The sequence below is a fragment of the Chiloscyllium plagiosum genome, unplaced genomic scaffold, assembly GCF_037043375.1.
Source record: "Chiloscyllium plagiosum isolate Xiang-an unplaced genomic scaffold, Cpla_swu_hap1 HiC_scaffold_4, whole genome shotgun sequence".
Lineage (NCBI taxonomy): Eukaryota > Metazoa > Chordata > Chondrichthyes > Orectolobiformes > Hemiscylliidae > Chiloscyllium > Chiloscyllium plagiosum.
Genome location: NW_028270142.1, coordinates 36,335,947 through 36,353,049, shown reverse-complemented (window position 1 = coordinate 36,353,049; position 17,103 = coordinate 36,335,947). Strand labels below are relative to the sequence as shown.

At 40.8% G+C, this 17,103-nt stretch overlaps 1 protein-coding gene across 1 annotated transcript in view; it reads right to left on the bottom strand.

Moving 5' to 3' along the window:
- Window positions 1-5,175: 5,175 nt before the first annotated feature.
- Window positions 5,176-17,103, bottom strand: part of itga9 (integrin, alpha 9) — a 389,627-nt gene continuing 377,699 nt past the window's right edge. Inside the window, exon 28 of the mRNA XM_043688825.2 lies at window positions 5,176-15,307. Coding sequence (XP_043544760.2) covers window positions 15,209-15,307 — 99 coding nt within the window. The 3' untranslated portion in view covers window positions 5,176-15,208. The remainder of the gene's footprint in view (window positions 15,308-17,103) is intronic.

The window sequence follows — 17,103 nt, the reverse complement described above, 5'->3', positions numbered from 1 at the left end:
CCACGTAAACACTGACACCGCCATTACCCACATAAACACTGACACCGCCATTACCCACGTAAACACTGTCACCGCCATTACCCACATAAACATTGTCACCACCATTACCCACGTAAACACTGACACCGCCATTACCCACGTAAACACTGACACCGCCATTACCCACATAAATACTGACACCGCCATTGCCCACGTAAACACTGACACTGCCATTACCCACATAAACACTGACACCGCCATTACTCACATAAACACTGTCACTCCCATTACCCACATAAACACTGTCACCGCCCTTACGCATGTAAACACTGACACCGCCATTACCCACATAAACACTGTCACTCCCATTACCCACATAAACACTGTCACCGCCCTTACGCATGTAAACACTGACTCTGCCATTACCCACATAAACACTGACACCGCCATTGCCCACATAAACACTGACACTGCCGTTACCCATGTAAACACTGCCACCATTTCCTCCATAAACACTGCTACTGCCATTACCCACATAAACACTGCTACTGCCATTACCCACGTAAACACTGATGCCGCCATTACCCACGTAAACACTGCCACAGCCATTACCCACATAAACACTGACACTGCCATTACCCACGTAAACACAGACACCGCCATTATCCACGTACACACCGCTACTGCCATTACCCTTGTAAACACTGTCAATGCCATTACCAACATGAACACTGCCACCATTACCCATGTAAACTCTGCCATCGCCATTACCCACGTAAACACTGTCACTGTCATTACCACCATAAACACTGACACTGCCATTACCCATGTAAACACTGCCACCATTACCCTCATTAACACTGACACTGCCATTACCCATGTAAACACTGCCACCATTACCCTCATTAACACTGACACTGCCATTACCCTCATAAACACTAACACTGCCATTACCCACGTAAACACTGCTACTGCCATTACCCATGTGAACGCTGCCACCGCCATTACAAATGTCAACACTGCCACTGCCATTACCCACCTAAACACTGACACTGCCATCACCCACCTAAACACTGTCACTGCCGTTACCCACGTAAACACTGCCATTACCCACGTAAACACTGCCATTACTCACGTAAACACATGCACTGCCATTACACACGTAAACACAGCCACTGTGTCTACACATGTAAACACTGACACTGCCATTACCCACGTAAACACTGACACTACCATTACCCACGTAAACACTGACACTGCCATTACCCACGTAAACACTGACACTGCCATTACCCACGTAAACACTGACACTGCCATTACCCACGTAAACACTGACACTGCCATTACCCACGTAAACACTGACACCGCCATTACCCACATAAACACTGACACTACCATTACCCACGTAAACACAGCCACTGTCATTACCCACGTAAACACTGACACTGCCATTACCCATGTAAACACTGCCACCATTACCCATGTAAATACTGACACCGCCATTAGCCACGTAAACACTGACACCGCCATTACCCACGTTAACACTGACACTGCCATTACCCACGTAAACACTGTCACTGCCATTACCCATGTAAACACTGCCACCATTACCCTCATAAACACTGCCACTGCCATTACCCTTCTAAACACTGCCATTTGCTCCATAAACACTGCTACTGCCATTACCCACGTAAACACTGTCACTGCAATTACCCACGGAAACACTGACACCGCCATTACCCACATAAACACTGTCACTGCCATTACCCACATAAACACTGTCACCGCCTTTACCCACGTAAACACTGCCACTGCCATTACCCACTTAAACACTGCCACCATCACCCATGTAAACACTGACACCAGTCACTGAAAGTAAGCACGCAGGTGCAGCAGGCAATATAGAAGGCAAACTGTATGTCGGCCTTCATAGTGAGAGGTTTAAAGGACAGGATCAAGGATGTCATGCCACAGAGGGTATGTAGCAAAGGTTTACGAAATTGGTTCCTGGGATGTCAGGGCTGATGTATGAGGGGAGATTGATTCAGTTGGACTGATTTTTAATGTGAATTTTTTTTTTGGTTTAAACTTTATTGTCATACGTACTCAAGTACAGAAGTACAGAGGTACAGAGACAAGTTTTCGATGCCACCACACACAACACAATCTTTGGTAAAGTACCCAGGCACAAAAACTTAAGAACAAGGTAAAAAGAGAAAAGGAACAAAGTTAAAATTAACCTTTAGTATACAAAGAAGAATTAAAGTTAAAAGTTAAATTTTACAGTCCTTCTTGGTATTCAGTCTTTCCTAAGTGCTTAGTCAAGCTGGGACCACACTTCTGACAAGGCTCAATCTCCTCAGCTCTGGCATATTTTCTCTGCTCTCTCTGTCACTACAGATGTTGGGCTCGCTCCTGGGATCTCAAATGCCAATGCCCTGAACCAGGCGCCATCCACATTGGGCCTTGGCCTCACCTTCGGTCTGTGTGCTGATCCTTGGTCTTACCTTCAGTCCATGCACTGGGCATTAGGAACTGCCTGAAAGTCCTGGGTCAGGCCCTCAGCCGCTGCCTCACACTGGACATTGAGCTGACTGCCAAATTCAATGAACCTAAAACCATCCCCACCACTCTTCAGAAGGTAAGTTAGTAGAAGAGCTGAAACAAAAAGATTAAAACTTAAAAAAAGGGAAGAGCAGATGGAGTGGACGAACCTACTCCATCGCCATCTTGCAGAATTTGTAGAAAGAAAAGTATTTGAATGGGGAGCATTAGGAATGTTAACATATGCTTTAATTATTTCTCATGGAAGTTTTAAAATCTATGTCTCCAGTACTTCAGGTCTGTCCAAAATGGTTATGGTTGGAATAAGGTTGGATCTAGTCTTGATTATATGAATTATTTTATGAATTCATCCATGGGATGAGGCCATTGCTGACTAGACCTGCATTTAATGCTCCTCCCTAATTGCCCAGAGGCAATTAAGAGTCAATCATAATACTGTTGGTCTTGGGTCACATGTAGGCCAGACCAGGAAAAGGTGGCAGATTTCCTCCCTTGAAGGACACTCGGGAATCAGATTTTTTAAACAATTGAGTGTCCCCATGGTCACCAACAGACAAAGTTTTTCATTGAATGCATATTTCAAAATTAACCATGGTGTAATTCAAGCCAAACTCCTCAAACAATTAGCCTGGAGTTCTAGATTATTGGTCCACTGACATTCCTACTATGCCAACCTACTATGCCAACCTACTATGCCCCTTTGATAATCCATAAAGAGCTAAGTATCACCACCCTAAAAGGATGGTCATTTAGCAGGGAGTCTCACTTAATGAGTTACCAACCAGATGTGGTCAGTGCTCTCCAAGTGTTCAATATGCTCCATTTTATAGCTGTTAAAATTAATCAGACGTACAATGAATCAATAACATCTACCTCCATGTCTAGGTCTTCAAATTCATGCACCCAAAATCAAGACTCCTTGATGACAAGAAAGAGTATCAGAACTTCAAGGCTCAAGTAAGAAAATCATCAGAAAATAAGTGTTTCAATCATAAGAAATAGATTATAAGAGGCAATGGCCTAGTGATATTATCACTTAACTATTAATTTGGAAACCCAAGGGATCTGGATTTGAATCCCACCATGGCAGACAGCAGCATTTGTTCCAATAAAAATCTGGATTTAAAAGTCGACTGGTGACCATAAAGCAATTGTCTGGAAAAAACAATCTGATTCTCTAATGCCCTTTTAGGGAAGCAAAGTGCCATCTTTTTCTGGAATGGCCTACATGTAACTCCAAACCCATAGAAATGTGGTTGACACTCGACTGCCTTTTGGGCAATTAAGGACTGGCAGTAAATGCTGGAATAGCTAGCAAACCCACATCCTGTGAATGATTGTTTAAAAATGCATCATGTCACCATGGACCGTATCACAGATGTGTGTTGCTTGATATAATTTCCAGCATACACTCTGCTATTTTTGGATAGAGCCTGATTGGCATACAAGAAACAGTAGGAATAAACAGTTCTTTTTCTGCATGGGAGCCATTGACTAGTGGGGTACCACTGGAATTAGTGCTTTGATCCCAGTTTTTTGCAATAATAAGTTAGATGAGGAAACCAAATGTACTTTCTCCACTTTTGCAGATGACATAAAGCTGGGCAGGAGGGTGAGCTATGAGGAAGATACCAAGATACCAGTGTGATTTGGGCAAGTAGAGTAAGTGAAAAAATGCATAGCGGCTAAAGTATAATGTGATTAAATATGGAGGTTTTCTACTTTGACACCAAAAACAGGAAGACAGATTATTATCTGAAAAGTGAATAAATTGGAAAAGGGGGAGGTGCAATGAGACTCAGGAGTCTTTATACACCAGTCGCTAAAAGTAAGTGTGCAAGTGTAATAGGTGGTGAGTGGTATTTTGGCCTTCATACTGGGAGGATTTGAGTACAGGAACACAAATGTCTTGTTGCAATTGTATAGGGCCTGGGTGAGACCACACTTGGAATATTGTGTGCAGTTTTAGCTTCATTATTTGAGCAGTGATTTTCAGACCACAGAGGGAATGCAATGAAGATTTACCAGACTGACTCCAAGCATGATGTGTGAAGAGAGATGGGATTAGTTAGAACTATATTCGCTCGCTTTTAGAAGAATGAGAGGAGATTTCATAGAAACCGAAAACAGGACTACACAGGGTAAATGCAGGATGTTCCTGATGACTGGCGAGTCCAGAACTAGCAATTACAATCTAAGGATGTGGACTAGGCCATGTAGGACTGAGATGAGGAAAAATTACTTCACTGAGAGTGTGGTGAGCCTGTGGAATTCCCCACCATAGAAAGTGGTTGAGGCCAAAACATTGAATCTATTCAAGAAAGAGATCTGTGTCATTCTTAGAGTTAAAGGTATCAAAGGGGACAGGGAGAAATTGGAAATAAGTTGCTAAATTGGATGATCAGATTGAATGGCAGAGCAGACTCAAACCCTACTCCTGCTCTGAATTTAATTTTTTACTTCTATGTTTATACACAGTCTTCCTCAATGCATCGTTGTTGTTTGCAAACACCTTCCCTCATGGTAAGGAGGAAGACCTAATAAGAGCACTGCCAAACATCCTAAAAGCAAATGGCTGTTTTAATCTACAGAAGGCCAAGAGTTTCAACAACACAAAATGCCAACAGAGTGTTAGTGTGAATTCATTTTTAATAGAAAATTGATGGAAATAATTATAAATATACTTTGGAATGTAACACAGAAAATCAAATCCCAAGTATAATAAACAAACAGTAGTAGCATTTTCTAATCAAGGATAAAATATGAAATACTTAATGGTGATTTGTATGCAGTGCTGTGTGTGCCTATAAGGTAGCTCAACATAATCAGCAACATGTAAACATTCCAAAAGCTACAGGTGAAGCCAATATCTCACATCATTCAGACCAGGAAGATCCAGACTGAATTCCTGGTTTCTGCTGAATTAGCTGATCTTACGAAGGTGGCAGTGAGAAGATGACAGCTATCCTTGGCGATTTTAAACATGCCAGGAAAATACATTAGCCAAAATTTCTGCACCTAAAGGCTATTCGGTGACCTCACAAGATATTGCAGGTCATTGCAGTCAGGTTTGAAAATCCTCCTGGATGTAGAAATTAAAAGCGTTCATTGGGGAGAAGTGCCAAAATACTGTTAGCACTCAGGGAATTGTACTCTGCACAAGGTGAAATCTTCTGGAGAGAGGAAGGAAATTCTGAAAACTATTCCCTTAACAAGCAGACGGGTGAGTAGAGATTTGATTTACCCAACAATATCATATTATCTATCCCAAATCCTCTGAGAACAGTAAAAAAAATGTTCAAGCAATGTTGAAAATATTAGAATCTCGTCCTGGATTATCAACTGCTAATGGAATCATTTAAACTCAAGAGCTTCAATCCTCCTCATTACTATGATGCCATTTTATGGGTTCAACTTGACCCCCTTGAAGTAACCTGTGCAGAGATGCTTTGGGGGATAATATGAAATATAACTCATTAGTCACTGCCATTTGATAAAGTTGTGCTATTTCCCTGAGCTCATGTCCACAGGCAGTAGTTTGCCACATACACTGATACATTCTTTCTAATTGCACTCATAAATAACAATTACTATACAAAGGTCTCTACTGATCTCTTTAGTTAGCATTTCCTATATCCAAAACAGCACAGTCCACTTACAAATAATCTTACACTCATAATAATCCATTAGGGGAAAGGAGGCAGCTGTATGTGATTGAAATGTGATTAAAAACTGCAACTTCATTAGCTGTAAAACATTTTCATTATTTCCTATGAACCTCTCTATGGATTCTTTTAGAACACAGGGGGAGTGAAATTATTTTACACAAGCAGTCTGGAATAAACTCAAGCTGAAGCAGCTGTCTGTCTTACATCACACCCAATTTTCACCAACATCAGAGAAAAAGAAAATTGGGTGCTGTTTCAACTTAGTGCCCATTTGCTATGACTCTGTTTTGGTGTTATCATAGGTCAAATACAATCCAACTCTGTCTCATCAAAGTGAAAACTCTCCAAACCTGTTTCTCCAGAGACAAGGAAGGGAATCCAGGTCAATTGGAGTTACAAAGTTTAAAATTCTTTCTCTGACATGCACAGCCTTCAGACGTGGCGACACAGCAGCATCCCAAGTTTACTAGATTTACACATATGCTGAGATACGAAATGACCACAAGGAAAACATCTATGAAGAACTTTGTTTGTCTGTAAGATGTACATCTTGCTTTCTAAGATTTTCATTATCTTACAGCTTATATGTTTCTCAATACTGTCAGAAAGATAGGCTGAATGAAAGTAACTTTGAAAACTGGATCACTTCACGAGGTCCTGGTCTTTAGGACTGCACATTAATTAAACAGAATCTGAATTTCTACTGGATCTACTGAAAACTAAGTGATTGATTGTCATAGTAGTTAGTCCATTACCATTGTATCATGCAACTACCAGGATGGTAAAGGGAAACCAGACCAACATTAAAGCTTTCACTATTTATCCATTCCTACAAAGTAGAAACTGAAATGCCTTATCTAATGACAATCAGGAAAGATGTATCTTCCATTGATTCCAACAAGAAATCTCCAGATCACAGAATTTACTTTGGCAGTTGGATTACATTATCTGTGCAGCAAGTTACCTAAACTGCTAAACTTATTTCTAACCCATCTTTCCAATCTTCCTTAATACAGCATCTGATTTGATGTTGACCATCACTAGCACAATGTAACTATTACGTGAGTCATGTTATCCCAGATCTATGGCAAACTGTATCTTAATGAAGGAATGGTTAAAAGTTAGAATGGAAATACAGCAAGTAATTAGGAAACCAAGTAGAATGTTATCATTTATTGCATGGGGAATTCAATACACGCATATGGATGTTACACTTGAAATTGGGTGTGGATAGAACGACATCTGGAGTAGTGTGTACAGTAATGGTCTCCTTATTTAAGGAAGGATGTATATGAATTACAAACAATTGAGTGAAGGTTTACTAAACTAATACTGGCATGGGCATGTTATCTAATGAGGAACCATCGGACAGGACATAATTGTTAGATTTCAGAAGAGCAAAAAGCAACTTAATTGTAACAATAAGGTCTGGAGGGGTCTTCAAAGCTTGAGAGTGGAAAGATTGTTTTCTCTGGAAGAAAATCTAGAACTAAAGGCCATTCTTTAAGAAGAAGGGATCATCCATTAAAAACAGTGAGGAGGGCAGGTTTTCTCACAAAGGGTCATGAGATTATGAAACACTCTTCCTCAAAAGGCAGTGGAAGCAGGGTGTTTGAACATATTTAAGGTAGAGGTGGATAGCTTCCTGAGAAGCTACAGGGTGAAAAGTTATCTGGAGTAGTCAGGTGCATAGAATAAACAGATGAGCCATGATTAGATTACATTACTTACAGTGTGGAAACAGGCTTCTTATGTAATAGTGGAGTAGGCTCAAGGGTCCTCCACCTGCTGCTAATTTGCATATCCAATAAGAAAAGCATAATTTCTAAAAATAAACTGGGCTGTTGTCAAAACCTAGCATATGGCGTGTGAGGGATTAAAGGCGAATCTTTTAATTTGGCCGATTAAGCTGACTTCCATGCCCATGTATTGTGAGGCTGGCCATCCCCATATTAAAATGTTCAACTTAATTCTTAAAACTCCTTCATCAAAACTAAGCCTCCTGTCTTAGCACTCGATAAAGCTCTAAGTGATGCTCAGTCAATGATACAATTTTAACGTTATTATATAATGTGTTATATCATTATATTACTCATTTCAGTGTTTTCAAATAACACAAGTTACATATGTGGAAAAGCCAATTTTTAAATGAATTTACCAATAACTCAAATTGTGATGTTTCAAGCTAAAGTGTGGAACCTCTCTTGAATGATAATCAAGACACAAATTTCCACCCTAAAACCACAGGGTAGAACTTCCATTTGTTGAATCTCTCACAATATGCTTAAAGTACAGGGCTAGTCCTGTAATTGCATATTCTCTTTGCAATCAACATCTTACTCCTGATTGTCTCAGCTGTACCCACTGTCAGCATTGGATTGTGGAATTAGTTTACACTTTTGTGGGTGTATTATTTGTACATAGAAGTTAAGCAATTTGTTTTATTATTATAAAAATGGTCGTACCAACTCCATTTCGGGAAGCAGCAAATCATCAAGCAGCATTAATTAGTCATGGACCATTAGTGCCATTCGATTAAATACAAAGGATCTGATATTTCAGAAAAGCTTAACAATATTTTCATGTCATATTTAGATAGGAGTGAGAATGATAAATTTAGACCACAGATTTAAGGCTCCATTATCTTGAATTATTTGGAATGCACGTGCCATGATCTTTTGGAACTGCATCAATGTCACCAGTTCCTATTTATGTAACCAGAATAAGAAAAAACCATCAGGACCATAGCTCCTTACCTCTATCATTCTCATTTACTAATTCTCCCTTCCCCATAACATGCAGTAGAGACAAAATATATTGTCAATCATGCACAGATTGGGCAGCATTTAAAATGTGGCACATTGTTCCTGAACAGCATTTCCACTCTCTTGCTTGTTTCCATTTCAAATTAAAATTTAAAGTACCAGTGTGTATGTGGGAGACAGATATGATCCCACGATGGCAGAAGTCTCTCATTGTCAATAATACTGCAGTGATTGGTGGGCTATAAAAGTATCTGCAGATCAAACAGGGAGGCTCTGCACCATGGTCAAAACTTTAACCTTCCTGTGTTCATTGATAGTATTTTGTCACTTTCTACACCCTCTCAAAGCCCTCAGCATCTCCCTCAAACTTCTCCCCGTTCATTAATCCCTCCCTTCACTCATGTTTCTTGTACTTACACATCCACCTCGTAGTCAATCCCCTCTAACTCAACAACTGAGGTGCCAAGGTGTCACCAGAGAGCAGTCCCATTCAGCAATGTCAAACTGCAGCTTTCCTCATTTGCTGTCTTAGAAACAAGGGAAATGTTCTTTGTTTCAGGCAGCATCAGCAAACCTTTACACCTAACCATGGTGGCTTGTCTGAGATGGCAAAGGTAATGAAGACTCAAGGGATCCGAACAAAACCTGGGTTCAGTAGAGGAAACCACTCAACAATCTCTATCTATTGGCCAGGGTAAGTGCCAATGTTATAGTGTTGAGGTTTCGCAGCAGGCAATCAAAAATGGGTGTGTGATCAGCCCAGTCAGATGCAATTGAGGCCAAGGTATATCCAAGTTTGGTTTTTCAGTGCATGCCCACAGAATGTGGGACTTTCAGGCCAAGACATAATGGGTCTGCAGACAGACAAGGAGTTTTGTGTCACTTGACAGGTCGCTGACTCTGCACTTTGTCATGAAAGTCCACAGTGGCAGGGAGAAATCAAAGCTATGATAGGGATGGCAATTCTGTGGTTCTTCACCCCTGAGGTGGAACAGGCGATGAAGATTGTAGGAGCGGGGGACACAATCCATTGCAGGTGGTGAGGCTAGATCCACCAGACATACAGAATAAGAAGCATCATCCTGCTGCTGGCATATGAATACAATGTGATAAAATATGAAGCATTCAAACTGTGATGATGTTTAACGTGGCTCCTTTTTTTTCTGCTCTATGGGGCATTTCCATGAAAGGTCAGGTCAGAATGTCCAGGCCAACATACCATACCTGCTCCAGGAACTCTACTTCTGGTGAAGATGAAAGCAATCTTCCAGAGGATGCACCATTACACGCTTCATGAGTTTCCAAGAGCTCAAGTTCCACCTGAGGTTGGTGACCATTGTGCAAACAGGTCCCAACAGTTGTGACAGCCAAATTCCCTGACATTTGAAAGACCTCGGGAAGCCAGGTCAATGTTGAGCCTCACACTGACAGTGACCTGGTGATCACAACTAAAGGAAGCCTTCTGGAGATGTAGCAAACAATACGGGGAAAACCTGGCAGTCATTATGCATAGTTTTCTGTAGAGGATAGAGGAGAAGGTCCAACCTATGAGTTCTTAATGTCCCAGGTATGAGAGTGCATGGCTTCCTCCATGCAGACAGCGGAGACCACTATGAACAGCCAGCTTGATCAATCAACTCACATCCCTGTGGATCTGCATTCCATCACTCCAACCATGGTCCACCATGGCAGTGGCTAAACTCGAGACGGTCATAGTACCTGGACATCCTCCCCAGAGCCCCATTCTCTCAGGAGTGAATGGTAGCTGACCCGGGTCATACTCCCAGATCTCCCTAAGAGTTAGTGATATCTTCTCAACCCTTCACCATTGATCCCAGCAGGTCTAGCCAGTAAGACTAAGAGTGGTGTCCCTGTCCCTACACCAGTGCAGAAGACCTCCAATAGACTGGAGTTCTCAAAACATGCCTCTCACACCTCCAAAGGATGCGTTCCACATGCATCACCGCAGTGAGCAGAAAGCCTCTACTTCAGCTACTAATCTTGAGATTATAACTACTCCTTGGGAAACGAGCACAGACATGACAGATTCTTCACCTACACAGCCCTGCATTGTACAACAGTTCCATGTTCAGAGAGTAAAAGTTTTTTTTTGTTCAAATGCTGTTTCAAGGAGTTCTAATGGCCAGAGGAATGCAGTTGATGATTGGCATGATAGAAAAGAGCTGCAGTATGCCCATAAGTTGCCAGTTGCACCCTGGAATCCATTACTGGCAAAGAAATTCAGTGTTGCTAGCACTTTGAGAGCAAATACCATGGTGTTGCCAAGGAATCCATATGGCTATACGTTTTGCTGAACTATTCCATTGATATTGATGACCATTTTCTAAGGCATTTCATTTGGCATTGCCTGTCTGACATCTGCAGGTCATTATACCTTGTCCTGAAGATGGGGTGATACGCCAGTGCCTATTTTAAATGAAGTCTTTGATGGATGGCTGCTTCCTGCTGTCACTGTGAGCTCAGTTGTTGATGATAAGAACTCACCTTTGTTACAATATTTCCTCTGCGTCTGAGGTTAAATGATTATTGGGTAAATGAGACCCATGTATATTACAGTGATTGCACTGTGCTCGGAGGGCAGACAGTGAGGTGAGAACATGTTTATCCTCCAGTTCTCATCCGCAGAACTAATGTGCACTGAATGTCTTAAATCTTCATGTTGTGCCACACCGAGAACACCATTCAAACACTGGTATCCTTCCAAGATCTGCAATCTTGGCATTCTTGCATGGACTTGAAGTGACCCTGAAAAGATGGCACCTGATTCTCTAGCTTCCAATGCTTTTTGTCATCTTCACAATTTCCCCTATCACCCTTGACCCACCTGACATAACTTTGCAATATCTCTCTGTAACCTCTGAACAAGTTCTCTGTTGCTGTGGACCCTATCACTAATGACATGACCACACCATTTCTCACCCTTCATGCTTGCACTCATTGTTGAGTTGACCATTTAAACCATAAACCCTCTCATTATCATCCTTACTGTATTCATTCATTCCCAACCATGACACTGAACCTGTTCACTTTCCAAATTCAACTGCCTCATGACTGTGACTATTCCCTTCATCATCCAACACCTTCAATTTGATTTACAGGATTCCAATGTTCACTACTCCAACCTTGCCCTTTTGTACTCATTCACCTCACTCGTCTGAGTGTAACCAATCCACCCTGACCAGTATGAACCAACCCTGAAGCTAGGCCCTTCCCTTCTCCTATCTCTATGTACCCTAGCCCTTACCTTTCAACACTCCTCACCCCAAATGTGTTCTTGCTGGGTCTGATCCTGGTGTAACATATCCACGGCACAGTAGCCCCTTCCTGTATCAGTGTTCAAGAAAAAAATATCAACCTCAGGCACAACTGCACAAAGCCAAATAATGAAGCACCTTTTAAATAATTGTGAACCAGGAACCACGAGACTCTTGACATGATCTTGGGGGGAGGATATAATTTTAAAACATTTCAACATAATGAATATTCATTGGCTACTAATGCATTACTAATGGCAAACCCTCACAGGTCAGTATGAGACCTGTCCTGAGAAAAACACATCACTGACCTTATCTCTGCATCTCAACCCACCAGCAGGAAATCAAACTTTTGGCTCCCACTGAATTGAATCACCTCGTTCACTTTAATTCCCCTTTCCTGCATCTTCCAGAAAATCCCAAATTTGGTTCTCCTCAAGAAAATTCAACTTCCAAACCTGTGCCTAATCTCAGCTGCTGTGCTGCACCTTTCAATTTCCCATAATGTGTCCAGGTCTTTACTATCAGTAAAAATACTGAAACACTGAACAAATGTGTGAGCAGCACGATCTGTTACCATTCATAGATCCCATCTCGTCTTTCTGTGCAGCTTCACAAGCAAAATACTGATCCTGCAGCTGTCCCCTCATTGCTGTTATAGAAAATGATTGTTGCAACATTACTGACATATGAGCAGTTCGAAGGAATGTTGTCTGCAGTTTTACATTCGGTCAATCTATTACCATCGATTTCACTCCAAAAGGACATAAGAAAAAGGAGCAGGAGTAGACCATCTGGCCTCTCAAGCCTGCTCTACTATCCAATAAAATCATGGCTGCTCATATTCGTGGAGTCAGCTCCACTTACCCGCCTGCTCACCGTAACCCTTAATTCCTTTATTGTTCAAAAATCTATCGTCTTAAAAACATTCAATGAGGGAGCCTCAACTGCTTCACTGGGCAGGGAATTCCACAGATTCACAACACTTGAGGTGAAGAAGTTCCTCCTCAGCTCAGTCTTAAATCTGCTCCCCCTTTATTTTGAGATTATGCCACCTAGTTCCGGTTTTACCCACCAGCAGAAACAACCTCCCTGCTTCTATCTTTCCAGAACCATTCTGATGCATTCAATGACCAGAGAGTCTCACAATCCAAGTCTTTCAAACCTTACAACCATAATCAATTTAATTCCTTTGAGTATTCAAGGGAAATGAGTCCCTCTAAATATTCAACTTGCAACACATTTTGTTGACTCTGCGGTCTCATTATTTTGACTGAGTTCGATGAGGCTCAGTCAGCAGCAGATTGGATGACAGATCAATCCCTTTATGAGACCAATGTGATAGTCTGACACTGGAAATATCACAGAAATTACTATTATCAGTAACACAAGCTTGCAGAATGCAATGTAGAAAAAAAGGAACTGAATAGCCCACTAAAATCACTTAATAATAAAACCTTACGTTTTATGTTGGCAACGTGACAACATAGTAAACGTCCACACACATGAGTCGCAATATTTCAGTTCTGCTCTCACTGGTGTCACATTTTCTATAATGCACCGGCCTAAGGAATCTTTTTATACAATAAGGTCAATGGAAATGCCAAAGTTTAACAAATCAAATTAAAGATCACACTTAACTGCTCGGTAACGGAGGGATTAATGGACAATAACACAATCAGGTAACATGCACAATTGTTAATGATATTCCTTTAAATTATCTTATCACCTGAAAATACTTTGTTTTCCATCAGCTCTGCTATTAACAGGCACTTTGGGCTCAGCTCTCTTCCATTTCATTCCTAAACTCTCCCATCAAACTCTCTCTTCCCTCTTTCTGAAGCCTTTTTGAACTTCACCTTTTTGGTTGTGCTTTAAGCTTCAATTTTGCTTTCTCCTTTTTTTTTATAAACCTCATTCTGCAAAGAATTCTAGAAATGGTTTTGCAAGTAAGGAATATTCTAGGCTCTTGCTATACCTAGCTGCATTCTTTTATTTCCCTTATCTCTGTTCTCCCACTTGTCCTGAATGGATTGAGTGCTTCCCACAGATATTACTTGACTCCAGTACCCCAGACAACTGGTTGTTATTTTATTCTGAGCCTTGGTGATTGAACATCAGTATGGTATTCAACTGCTGGTGATAATTATACATAGGCTTGATGCTATCCCAATCAAACATGCACAAATGGTAAAATATCACTGGAGTTACTAGATAGAAATCTGGCATAGAAACTCTGGCCTAACCCAGGAGACTAAGCCTCTGCTAATCCCCACAATACCCACGAGATGGAAATTTTTGCACATATAGTATTGAACATTGCGTGGTCATTGTTTCAGACAGTAGATAATGGAAAGTAGCTTGCTGCAAAGTGCAAAGGATATACAGTACTGAAAGGGTTAAATAACTCTGCATGTGGTCATGAATCTTCATTATCAAGGTTGACCTTACTGCAAAGACCTTTAGGTAAAATCGCTCCTTCATTAACTTGTCGTGACTCAAGTCTGAGCAAGACATCAGTGCAGTGAGTGTAATATAGAAATGGATAAGAGTAATTTACATTTGGATAAAAATATAAAGGAATAAACATTTTGGACAAACATGTTCTTCTCTTATAAAAATATCTGTTTCTCTTGACTGAACACACAAAGAGATTTCAATCCCCTGAGGGTTGTACTGTTGTAAATCCCATTTTCCTCCATCTTGAGTCTGTGTTCTTCACAGCACTTTGCTTGCTATAGTTCATTGGTGAGCTTTAAAGGAAGTCTAAGCACCACAGAACAGATTTTCTGTCTGCAATGCCTGCCTTAGGAATGCTTCCAGCTGCTGAATTACACGTGTACACAATCATCAGATCTCCGAAAAATCTGGAGAAGAATTCCCTCTTCCACATATGGAAGACTCTGGAGCAGGGTCAATTGGCTGTCTGATGCATGCCATTCAATTAGCTGACAGCTCACTGGTCTTTCTGCACCCAGTCCCAACTTTCTTCACTGTCCTTCCTGTTCTTCTCAGCTTCAATGATTTCTTTGTACCTTCGCCGAAAGAAGCCCATCTGGACAAAACAGAAAAGTGGAATCAATAAGGGTCCAAGATGATTGCACACAGTCTTGAAAAAGTTTACACCAGTTGAGTTGTGACAAATCTTATTACAATCAGTCAATCATGAAATATTTTGCTTTTTGTGGGGACTCATTCTTGGAGGTAGGTTGTAATTCATCAGCATGAGCTCAATCATAATGAGAGGGCAGCTGGTGTACTTGTGCTGACATAGCACTCTCCTAGTTCCTCCCACTCCAACCCAATAAACCCTCTTGACATCACCAGAAAGAAGTCATTGCTTAAAACAAGGCAAGTTGAGATAGCCCTGAGAATTAAAAGGTGAAGGCATTATCAGAATTGTGTTTAAAACGATTATAAATGGAACCAAGTTTCTGCATACACTTCTGACAGATAAACTCAATTTCAGAGCAGATTAGTGGAATCTGACAGCTGGAATGGTCCCATGTGGCATGGGTTTGAACTCAGGTCTCAGCCACCATGATGTGAAAAGTATAAACCTGTTGACAATTCAATAAAAGTTGACAATACAAGAATAATAGAAGAGGTGATACGTCAAGTGGAAACATTCACTTGATAGCAATTGGTAGCAGGAGCTTCAGATATAAATGCATATTGTTAAAATACACATGCATAAGATCCATGACAAATATCAAACTTAACTGTGGGAGATTATGAACAGATATCACAAAAAAACAGATACCATCCCATTAGTCAGTACTGACATGAATCATCTCGATGAATGTCATAATAGAGAAAAAAGTCATGAACATAATTTTCAATGAAAGAATCTTAATAAAGTCTCGATTAAACCCTGAAGGGACCTCAGACTATGGTGTTTTTGCGATAAGTTTGAACAGACTAACTTTCAGTCTGAATTTCCTCATCCAATAGGGAGTGATTCTTAACAGAAACTCTAGTCAAGGAATCTATTTTCTGATCGACTCCAATTTCAAAATAGCTCACCACTACAAGTGTTCAATCTCATGTTCTTTTTAATCTGGGCTTTGTACTCATTCACTGAAGATCATTTACAACTCAACGTGGCATTGATTAACTTCACTGGCTGTGCTGAAAAGTAAAGGGCACAGGGAACCTTCCACACGCATAATAAGTGTCTCCGTTTCCACCAGTTTGTTCTCTGGGCCTGATATTCCTTGCTTTGATCTTTTTAGCAAAACTTCAAGTCTTTGGCGGCATTCACAGGAGTAGAGGACAGAAGACAACCTCGGCAGTCCCTTTGGTCAGAAACAGAAACCAGACCCCAGCAGTTAAGCTGCTCTGACATCTGGACTCTTGATTTCTAGAGGGAAACGTGATCCCAGCTTAAAGCAAAGTCTGCAAACCTAACAATTTTCATGGTCTGAACAATTTTTTGTCATTTCCGCCAATACCTATTCGATCATAAATAGCTATTGCCATGAATATTACTACAGCTATAAAAAAAGTTATCAAAGTCCAGTGCCACTGATATTGTTGGTTGGTAAAACCATTAACTCTTTAATGATTGGGGAAACGTGTCTAGCAGTGTTATCTTAATTTGTGGAGAACTGAGGATTTCCTCCTTGTGTTTAAAGACATTGAACTCTCATGTCATTTTCTGATCACATTTCCCTGTTTTGAATCGTTTTCAAGTGTAACTTTCTGGCTTTCTACTTAAATCATAAAATTAGCCCTTACACAGAAGAAAATCTATTAAAAGCTGGAAATCCAAAATGAGAAACAGGAAATACTGGGAAATGCATAACAGGGAAGCCAGCACTTGAAACAGAAAGAATAATTTGCATATCC